This window comes from Limulus polyphemus, unplaced genomic scaffold, assembly GCF_000517525.1.
Source record: "Limulus polyphemus unplaced genomic scaffold, Limulus_polyphemus-2.1.2 Scaffold2414, whole genome shotgun sequence".
Lineage (NCBI taxonomy): Eukaryota > Metazoa > Arthropoda > Merostomata > Xiphosura > Limulidae > Limulus > Limulus polyphemus.
In genome coordinates, this window is record NW_013668024.1 from 132,061 (window position 1) to 143,523 (window position 11,463).

An 11,463-nucleotide genomic window follows, 5' to 3' on the forward strand; every position below is an offset into this window, starting at 1 on the left:
GGCGATCTGCGCTAGCCGTCCCTAATTTAGCAGTGAAAAGCTAGAGGGAAGGCAGCTAGTCATCCCTACCCACCGTCAACTCTTGGGCTACTCTTTTACCAACGAATAGTGGGATTGACCGTCACATTATAATGCCCCCACGGCTGAAAGGGCGAGCGTGTTTCGTGGGAGGGGGATTCGAACCCGCAATCCTCAGATTGCGAGTTAAGCGCCCTACCTCCCTGGCCATACCGGGCCTGGAAATCCAGTGAAGAACCACAGTAGGTACATATCCAAGGTTGTATCCCAGTTATATAAAACATACAGCCAAGCCCCCAGGTAAAGAAAAGAGTTGTAAAACACACAGAGGGAAACACGAACAAACCGTCATACAGGGAGTTACAGGAATGGACAAACTTATTGATAAAACTAACTGTGCTAAACGAAGTATTCTTCTTTAGTATTCCCTCGATACATAATCTAGCTGTATTCCTCATGTTATTACCACGAATTCAACACCTCCGATTTAAATAGTAGCCACCCGTGCAATAACATAATGCGTTAATCCTGCCAATTTATTAAAGCCAACAACAACCCGCGTCCCTCAAATTGCGAGTCAAGCGCCCTAACCACATGGCCATGCCGGACCCATTTATTTGGCAGTAATGAAAGAGTGATATAGAAAGGAATAAGCATCAGTGGATTTATTGACTTGAACGTCCTGCAGAATGGTACTGTTAACCCCTTCATGATAGGGACCACATCATACAATTTTTTATGCTTGCAAACGGAACTTTGAAACATTCCATCAAGATGAGAGGTCTGACTGAATGCGTGCTCACTGGAATTCAACCCTATCAAATATGTATGGGATACGCTTGGAAAATGAGTCGCATCCCGCCAAATGACGTCCTGGAATCATCAAGTGACTACAAACATTAAATATGCCATAGAGGTGTCAAGTGACTCCAACCACTAAAAGACGTCCTGGAACCTTCAGGTGACTACAGATTCTAAAAACGTCCTGGAACTGTTAAATGACTACAAACATTAAATATGTCCTAGAGGTGACAAGTGACTCCAAACACTAAAGATGTCCTGAAAGTGTCAAGTGACTCCAAACACTAAAGATGCTCTGGGACCATTAATTGACTACAAGCATTAAATATGCCCTGAGGGTGTCAAGTGACTATAAATACTAAAGATGCTCTGGGACCATCAAGTGACTACAAACATTAAATATGCCCTGAAGGTGTCAAGTGACTCCAAACACTAAAGATGCTCTGGAACCATCAAATGAGTACAAACATTAAATATGCCCTGTAATTCTCAAGTGACTCCAAACACTAAAGATGCCCTGGAACCGTGAAATGACTCCAGGAACTAATGATGCCCTGGAACCGTCATTTCAGACACCAATAATACCCAGGAACCTTCAAGTGATTTCAAACATTTAAGATTTCTTGGAACGGACAAATGTCTCCAGATAAAAAAAAATGTTCTAAAAAAAACTTTGTCTGGAGAGTGGCCGAGAATTCTTCACTAATTTTAGTCATTAAATATCGATAGCAGACTGTATTTGCCATGTGTGTTGAGTTTATTCTCTAGTAAAGTGAAACACCATGAACTATAAGATGTAGTCACATCTGCCAAATATTCTTTTTACGAGCGTATACTGAATGATCAGTCTTTTGCATAACAATGAATTCAGGCAACGATGAACATTATTTTATACTAGTGTTTTTGCCTTATAAATTCCACTTATCCTCTATTTGACCCGACAATGGCTTATATGCTGTCATGACGTAATTAAATATATTTTTGAGTTCATTGTAATGAGAGTTTTTACATTAATTTCTAATATCTATCATAAAAGAATGAAAGCTATGCAAATAAAACTTAGTGTTTCAGTTTGTTTGAAATTACACCAGGGCAATATTCCCTGAAGTTTAACAGACGTACCTAAATGCTGAACATAATAGTTTAAATGTTTTACATAGTTTAAGTGCACTCTGTACAAACATGGGTAGCCAGCTCCGGATTTTAGCGTTGTAAACTCGTGAACTTACTTCTGTCTCAATGGGGGCCGTTTTAAACGTACGTAATGAGAATATGTAGCATTTTCAAAACGCTGAATAATATTTCATAACAAAAACTAGCTTACGTTTCATCAAAGAGTGTCTGAATTGTCTAAAACACTTGTCAATTGGATATGGTTTTAAATAACTACACGAAATGTTGGGTGCGTTAATAAAAAGTACATTGAAATTACACCCTGGTTGGATGAGTTCATAAAGCAACATGCCTGAATTATGTAATGGTTACGTAGGCTCACATCATAATATATATGTATGATGTCCGCATATATCTATGTATGTATATCTATGTTATTGTTTGTGGGTGTGTGAGTTTTAGTGTACCAAATGTAGTGAAAGAAAACAATACCAACGTTTGCTTGTTCTTGAAGAATGTATGTATTAAAAGGCATATCGATTCTTATTTTAAAGCTTGTTTAAAACTAAAATTTCGTCATTTTCTAAGGTTGTTAACAATTTTCTTCTCTTCGCACCATCACCAGAATAAACATTCGTGTATTAGAGATTTCGTTGATAGAATACTTGAAGGTACAGTCCTTACATAGAGCTCCAGATAATGATCTGAGTTCCAGAGTCAAAAGATCCGATTCGCGGTTGTTCAGTCTTACCAGTAGCAATCGTAAGAATTAACGACCCTGTTACTAAGCCTGTTAAGATCATGACTGAAGAGGCAAGAGCAAGGACCAGTAATAAGCAGCCTTGTAATTCTGGTTAGAATTTTCTCTTATCTACTGCTTGAGGTTCAGCAAGGGTCATATTTGGAATTGGCACTCTCATGCAAACACTAAATAAAATAATAATATTAATAACCATTCAAAGAACTCATTACTGTAAGATTTATCTTTCCTCCAGATCTGAGCATCCGAAGGTTCGCCCTTAACAATAAGTGGAAAAATGAATATGATGTTCTTTATCTGGAATGACATCTTCTAATATTCAAAACAAGCAGTCCAACAACCTGCTTCAGTTCATATTAACTCACTCTTTCAATTCTAGAAGACGTGTTTTATCAGTCTGTAGACGAGTTTATGGTATTTCCTTTTGAAATTATTTTATTTATTTCCGAGAAAAGCAAGTAAATTGACTGTCTGGTAGTGCTTGTTAGAAAGAAATTCATGACCTACGCGGTCTCTATATACTTAAAGATCAAAACGTGAGAAATGTGTTGTTCTGAGATGTTTAAACTGTGTAGCACATCAGGTGTTTCTTCAGTCTTTCAGTGTTTTGTTTATTCGTTTATGTTTTGTTGTTGTTGTTTTTTTGTAGTTAAACACAAAGCTATAAAACGGGCTACATGTCCTTTGCCAACCATGGATATTGAAACCTGTTTAAAAAAATAGCGTTATAAGCCTTCAACACTAAGGTTGAGCCACTGGGGGCGTCTTTCAAAGGGCGCAAGTTTTGCGTTTTTTTTTTTTTTTTTCATAGCGTGAAACAATAAGAATGAAGGTGTTACGAGTATCTTAACGTTAACAAACTCTGTACACCTTTCAACTGGAAGACATTATAACCAATTTAATAAACAGTGTTGTAGTATTTATTTCAGAAATTTGCGCAAAGCTACAGAAAGGCTATCTGCGCATTACCGTCCCTAATCGAAAACTGGGTGATTAAAGGGAAGGAAGCTTGTTACCACCGTCCAAAACCAACTCTTCTTTCTTACCTAAACAAAATTAGTTTGATTTGGTTGTCATTCTTATAGCTCCAAAGTACAGAGTACATTTTTACGGCAAAAGGGTCTCGAACTCTGCATCCTCGGAATCACAGTCCGAACATTCTAACGACTAAGCCACATCTGGCTTCAGTGCTATAAAATGTGACAGTTAACCATCTGGGTTCAGAGAATACAGAGATGGTATATAAATGCTTCTGAATCCGTATCTTGACTTTTAATGACCTTAAAAACAGTTGCGACGACAGAAATAATACATACATGTATGTACAAGAACTATTGTTCATGGCAATCTTTTGTACCAACTTTTAATTTTCAAAGTTTAACGTAAGCTTCGTGTACTGAATCTAATAAAATATGGTTATATTAACCTTTACCTCTCTAACTTTTAAAACAATTATTGAAGATGGTAACATGTGCGAAAAGCTGACGGAGTTCTCAGTTTCTGCTTATTTTCATTCTGTGTCAATAGAAAATAATTATTTTCTCAGAGTTTCAGAGTCTTTAATCTACGCTTTTTTACTCTACTGAAATTCGCTAATTAAAATTTATATAATAAAACAGTTTTTAAGAGATTTATAGGAATGCGAAGGGCGGTTCGTATTTTAAAAAGTATGGTAGTTTAAACTACTGTATCTCCATCTGGTGTGTGTGGTACGTCAGTTCAAATGATAATAATTATGAACGATTGTTATGGCGCTGGAAGGTATAAGACTCTAATACGGACTGGCCGAAATATACGGTCACAACAAAAAACATTCACCTTGAACTTTTGTCTTAACCTTCAAATCATTGACTTGTTTTATACCGTTCACTGCCGGTAGGGGTTCACATACTGTATAACATTAACTTACTTTAACTTCTTACCTAATGAGTTGACACTATATATATATATATTCGGTGAAATGACTCACTTTCCGAGTTAAATACATAGAGTAATCCAGCAGCAAATGGCGAGATATCCTCAATATTGATGGACACTTTCCGAGTAAAATACATAGAGTAATCCAGCAGCAAATGGCGAGATATCCTCAATATTGATGGAAACTTTCCGAATAAAATACATAGAGTAATCCAGCAGCAAATGGCGAGATATCCTCAATATTGATGGAACTTTCCGAGTAAAATACATAGACTAATCCAGCAGCAAATGGCGAGATATCCTCAATATTGATGGACACTTTCCGAGTAAAATACATAGAGTAATCCAGCAGCAAATGGCGAGATATCCTCAATATTGATGGACACTTTCCGAGTAAAATACATAGAGTAATTCAGCAGCAAATGGCGAGATATCCTCAATATTGGTGGAAACTTTCCGAGTAAAATACATAGAGTAATCCAGCAGCAAATGGCGAGATATCCTCAAAATTGGTTGATTTATCGTTAGATTTTTATGTTACTCATACGTTATAAAGACACTGTAAACCAACAAAGTCATACACACACAAGAAAGTTGGCCATGAATAGTTCAGGAAATTTAACTAAATAAATATATAACATGGCTTGTAAAGTTTTTAAAAACCAAAGTCGTTTTTTTTTTTCCACAGTTAGATCGTAGTTATTTATCAATATATATATATATATATATATATATATACACAACATGGCTTGTAACGTTTTTATTCTTTCTCGTTAATTATGTTCAGAAAAACCAAAATTGTTTTTCTTCCACGATTAGCTTGTAGTTATTTAACAAAACGTATAAAAAGACATCATTTTAAGTCATACGAAATATTAAATTTTCACCAATTCTGGTTGCTTTTAACATCGAAACGATGAAAGCGAAAAACTTTTAAAATGGGTGTTTATTTGATAAGCTTGTTTATTTGTACGTTTTCCTATCTTAATCCTTATCAGTTTAGGCCTGGCATTACCTGGCGGTTAGGGTGCTCGACTCGCAACTTGCGGGTCGCGGGTTCGAATCCTCATCATTGAACATGCTCGCCCTTTCAGCAATGGGGGCGTCATAATGTGACGGTCAATCTCATTATTTATTAGTAAAAGAAACTTGGCAATTTAATATTAAGAAACCTCCAGTTCCACGATGGCTCAGCGGCAAGTCTGCAGGCTTAAAACGCTAAAAGTTGGGTTACCATTCCCGGTGAGCAGAGCAGAGATATCCCATTGTGAAGCTTTGTGCTAAATACTAAACAGTTCTTTCGATTGTATATATAAACAGATGTTTAACCAGTGATTACTCAAAATGATCCTGTCTGTTTTTTCTATTAACGGATAAGTCTTTCACAACGTGATGTATATTTTAAAAGCCATTAAATGACTCTAAAGAAAAGGTTAAGATATAAGAATTTGTCTTTTTAATTTTATAAGAGCAATTTCAGCAATTAATTTATTCTTAAAAGACGCTTCAGTTATGACATTCGTGAAAAACTTAATGAATATGTTGAAAAAAGATGTCGCTGTTTATAAGGTTATTGGCACAATTCTACATAATCTGACTGTCGTAATAGCAAGAAAAGTCTTGAATGAGCTTTACATCAAGACTTAGTGCTATAACGTACAGAGCTGCAAGACTAGCTTCTTAACCCTAATATGTGATAAGTAAAATATTATATAATAGCATAAAATTAAGAACAACATAGAAACTATGTTAAAATGAAAATATATGTAAAACGATATATATTAATATGGGTTTTGATTCACATTGTTTATGTTGTAATTTAATATCAGTATAAATTTCAAACTATTATCTGTCAACCTTCCTTTATTATTAATCATACATTTAAACCCGTATCAGTTGTAAAAACAGATCGCATGTAGCAGATTATATATCAAATATTATTCAATAAATTTTGTACCGGCGCTTTAACAGCAGGCAACTCCTCTAACGATTTGATTGGCTAGTTGTTAAAGAAGTCTATTTTATTATTTCCTTGATCCTGGACTTTGTTTCGTTTTGTTTCTATAAATATATGCTTCTACCACTTCACATTTCAGTTTCCTAGCTAAGACTGTACAGAAACAGGCCCGACATGGCCAGGTGGTTAGGGCGCTCGACTCGCAATCTCTGGGTCGCTGGTTCGAATCCCCGTCACACCAAACATGCTCGCCCTTTCAGCCGTGGGAGCATTATAATGTGACGGTCAATCCTACTATTCGTTAGTAAAAGAGTAGCCCAAGAGTTGGAGGTGGGTGGTGATCACTACCTGCCTTCCCTCTAGTCTTACACTCCTAAATTAGGGACGGCTAGCGCAGATAGCCCTCGTGTAGCTTTGCGCGAAATTCAACCAAACAATGTACAGAAACAAATAGGTTATTTTTATCTTAAACTTTTAACCTCTTAAAACTTCAAATTTAGGAAAATACAGCATTTATATGTGTTAATCTTAAGAGTTAAAACAAAAAAAAAAATAACATTTTCATGCCACTGTTTGTTTCTAATAAAATAGTCTAATATTTGAATATTAATAATTGTGTTATTTCTGTACAGATTTTATTTAGAAATAAACAATAATATTTCAATATTGCCAAATTTCAATTTTCAGTTTAGTTCAGAGAGATGTTTAAACTGAGAGAAATAAAAAACGATATTTCAAAAAGCATCAAAGTATTATTATTATTTCTTGTTCTGTATTATTTTAATGTATGTATATAATTTATTTTTAACTGACTCAGACAAATCGTCATGTTTTTACCTCGGATTTAATATCGAAACCACATCTTACATACGAAACTAATACCTCGGATTTAATATCGAAACCCCATCTTACATACGAAACTAATACCTCGGATTTAATATCGAAACCACATCTTACATACGAAACTAATACCTCGGATTTAATATCGAAACCCCATCTTACATACGAAACTAATACTTTTCGTCATTTTACATAAGTTAGCATTAGTTTTTCGTCGGAAAATATCAGATTTTCCCGAAGTATTTAAAGTTATAAAATGTATCAAAGATCTTTTAACGTTATAAAATGACCACAATTTTTATAGCCTCAAAATAAACTTCATATTAAATCCAGATTGATTAACTATAAAACTATTGGTATGACCACCTGATATTATTCTGTACTACACCTCAAGGGGTAAACGATCATCACACTATTGTTATCAATAGATTTAAAGATTTATTGGTTTAGATTATATAAGTAGATTAGCATATTTGTACCAATAAATATTTACAAGACTTACTCTTAACTGTGTCCAAACTGTCCAAAGGAAGTCTATATAACAACTTGTATTTGTTCATCTCCAGATAGCCAAACATTGATGGTGACAACCTAATACATATTAAATAACGCGATATAGAAATATGATATATAACAACTTGTATTTGTTCATCTTCAGGCTGCAAAACATTGATGGTGACAACCTAATACATATTGAATAAAACAAAACAAAAATATGATATATAACAACTTCTATTTGTTCATCTCCAGATAACCAAACATTGATGGTGACAACCTAATACATATTAAATAAAGCAGTGTAGAAATATGATATATATAACAACTTGTATTTGTTCATCTTCAGGCTGCAAAACATTGACGGTAACAACCTATTACATGTTAGATAAAGCAGTATAGATATCAGATGGTTAATGAAAATTATTGCACTATTAAAGTTTTTTGCAATAATGCAGAATAAGCACGAGATGATAAACACAAAAGCTATAATTTAGTTTCCAGAAATGATCTATTTGTTATTAAAAAATAATAATTAATGTATAGAATTGGTAACAACTAATTCAGTTGATACTCTAACAAAGTCTGCAACAAGAAATATCTGGTGGAATAGAATATTTACACGATTAAGGAAAACTATGTATCGTGGATGAATATTTTAATTAAGATCGTTCTAGTTAATGAAGCTGTAAAAACACAGATATTACAACAGTGGAGAACCTAACACAGAAAACTACAAAATTATTCGTTCTAAGGACTGTCAAACTAAAAACAAATATTTTATTAATTATTACCTAAGAATCTGATATGTGAATGACCTAAATATAAATGATAAATAAAATTCATTTGGATAATCTGATTCAAACTCTAACAGTTGTTGTTCATGAAAGTTGATGATGATGATGATGATATATATACATAGCACTTAGACCATTACTATATCTGTCGTATCACAGCTGACCTGGTATTGGGTGAAAGGCCTCGTCATCACTGGATATGGATATATCATATTCTCCTATTATTTTACTCAAGTGTCCTTATAAACTAAAAATCCGCCCTGTACGAATAGATAAGAAAAACATTAATAGTATATTTGACTTTGTTATAATAACTATCCTGTGTACTCGACAAGAGGAGGCTGATAACGTCTTGGCTGAGACGTTTATCTAAATTAATTATGCTAAACGTTTCCTTGGTTCTTATATTAGGATGCATTCTTATTGAGATGCCCATTAATATCACGGTTTTGTGGTTACTTTTAATTTGAGTGAATAGTTTAAAAATACTTTGATTTTACTTTCACTGTACATTCTTACTAATATATTTAATACCCTTTTTTTTATTATAATTACTGGAGTATTCCTATTGGTCTCTGAAGTATTCAATATTGTCCATTTGTAAAACTGGGGTGTTATTTTAAATAACGTTAATAAACCCTGAGCCACAGTATGACCCTAAGCCACGGTATGACCCTGGGCTGAGATACACATTTTTATTTATAGGTACAATATACGAGTTTGTATGTAATCTGGAAAAATTGAGGCACAGGGGTTTTATCAACGAAACTAAAATTATATTAATTTAAAGCTCTTATATAAATTTATCATTACACGAGAGATATATCCGAGTAAATTCTTTCGACATTGGCAAAATTAATACTGTAGCTTCCATCAGAAACACTTTACTTGTGTTATGAATTATTGTAATTAGCTTTCTATTTGGCTTGTGGATCAAAATATAGTGGAAATACCACAACAGAGCATTAACGTTATTTAAAATAACACCCCAGTTCTACAAATGAACAATCTCATACTGTGGCTTAGGGTCATACTGTGGCTTAGGGTCATACTGTGGCTTAGGGTCATACTGTGGCCCAGGGTCATACTGTGGCTTAGGGTCATACTGTGGTTTAGGGTCATACTGTGGCTTAGGGTCATACTGTGGCCCAGGGTCATACTGTGGCTTAGGGTCATACTGTGGCTTAGGGTCATACTGTGGCTTAGGGTCATACTGTGGCTTTTAAAGATCTGAGTTTCTTTAGGGTTCGTATATTGTACCTATAAATAAAAATGTGTATCTCAACCCAGGGTCATACTGTGGCTTTTAAATATCTGAGTTTCTTTAGGGTCAATATCTCTCCTATGAGATGATGACAACAAAACAAAACCACTGAGCCAAAGGATTAAGTTACTAGGTAGTACTAGTTAAAGCTTTTCAACCCTCAAACCACCACATCCCTCCCTTCTCTTAACCAATGTTTATCCTCGAGCCTAATACGCATGAACTGTAGTTGAGTGTCAATTTCTCTGTGAAATACCGATAGGTGCAGCTCACAGGGTTTGAACCGTTGTCAAACGACAACACAAAGAACACACGGTTAGTAAGAGTCATGGACCATTCATTCTACAGTTTGCACGCTAACCACTAGGTCACATTCAATAGTATACAGAGCTGAACGTGACCTAGTGCTTAGCGTGCAGACTGCAGAACGAAGGGTCCAGGGTTCGAGGCGTGTTGCCACTAAAGAAGTCCTGCACTTTTTGTTGTGAGCACATTACAATGCTTATTTATCGTCCAAACTTACACTTCAGTTACAAATTAAAAATGATCTGTTGGTTCTTCTCATCGAACAAATGATAACAGAAAACATTCGTAACATTTTAAAAATCCGTTTCGATATAGTAATCAGAGAAGTGGAGATGAAAACACAAACACACTACAATAAAGCTAAAATGAAATGTTTTTAAATCCATTACTGAAGAAAAATAAACGTCAAAACTCTTAACTTACGAAGCAGACGACGTTTTTCGTATCGTCCCACTCTTCCTCTTGACGCTAGTAATTAACAGCAGGTCAGAAAATAGAAAAATGCATCGTTCTTTTTTGCTACCAAGACCGCCCTAATCAGAGAGGATGAAATATATTAAATAACAAAAGTGAAGAAGCCACAGACGTACTTCTTCAACAACAAGCGTCTGTAATGATATTACATGATATAATTCTTTTCATTAAGCAGCTTTCCTGGCTTCTGTGTACGAGATTACAGTCCCTCAATATAAAATATATCCACTCTAGGTAGGCTTAAAGCAGAAATTACTTGTGGTACTTATAACCTGCTGCTCCATTTTTTTATATTTTTTTTGCTTGCAATTACATATAACCCAATTATCTCTCGTTCAGATCAATCAGTTCAGATTACAATGCCAACCAATGCCAGCAAAATACAAATAAATTACAGTGTCTTCTGTTTCTTTTTTTACTTCGGTAAGTACATGGGTATAGAAAGTTAAATATAACATAATATTTTTTCTTAGCAATGTGCAAAAGTTGACACTGTTTGATTATGAAAAAAACATTCACATTTATCACAATACACAGGTAAAAAATATTTAGTTGAGGAATAATGATACACACGTTACATTATTCACAAGTAATGAATGCTTCATTGTGAACTCAGTTAACATCGTCTGTATTCAGAAATAAAACCTAAGGGGAAAGTTATAGATCAGAATGGTTTGAATTTCATGGTAGATCTCGTGAGAAAGTCGTTTTAATTAAATCA

At 34.5% G+C, this 11,463-nt stretch overlaps 1 protein-coding gene across 1 annotated transcript in view; it reads right to left on the bottom strand.

Moving 5' to 3' along the window:
* The window catches only part of LOC106466896 (rho guanine nucleotide exchange factor 17-like), a 51,282-nt gene that overhangs the window by 30,305 nt on the left and 9,514 nt on the right, over positions 1–11,463 (bottom strand). Inside the window, exons 5-6 of the mRNA XM_022394972.1 lie at positions 10,692–10,801; positions 7,909–7,997 (exon numbers count right to left, since the gene is read on the bottom strand). Of these exons, the coding sequence (XP_022250680.1) occupies positions 7,909–7,997; positions 10,692–10,801 (199 nt within the window). The remainder of the gene's footprint in view (positions 1–7,908; positions 7,998–10,691; positions 10,802–11,463) is intronic.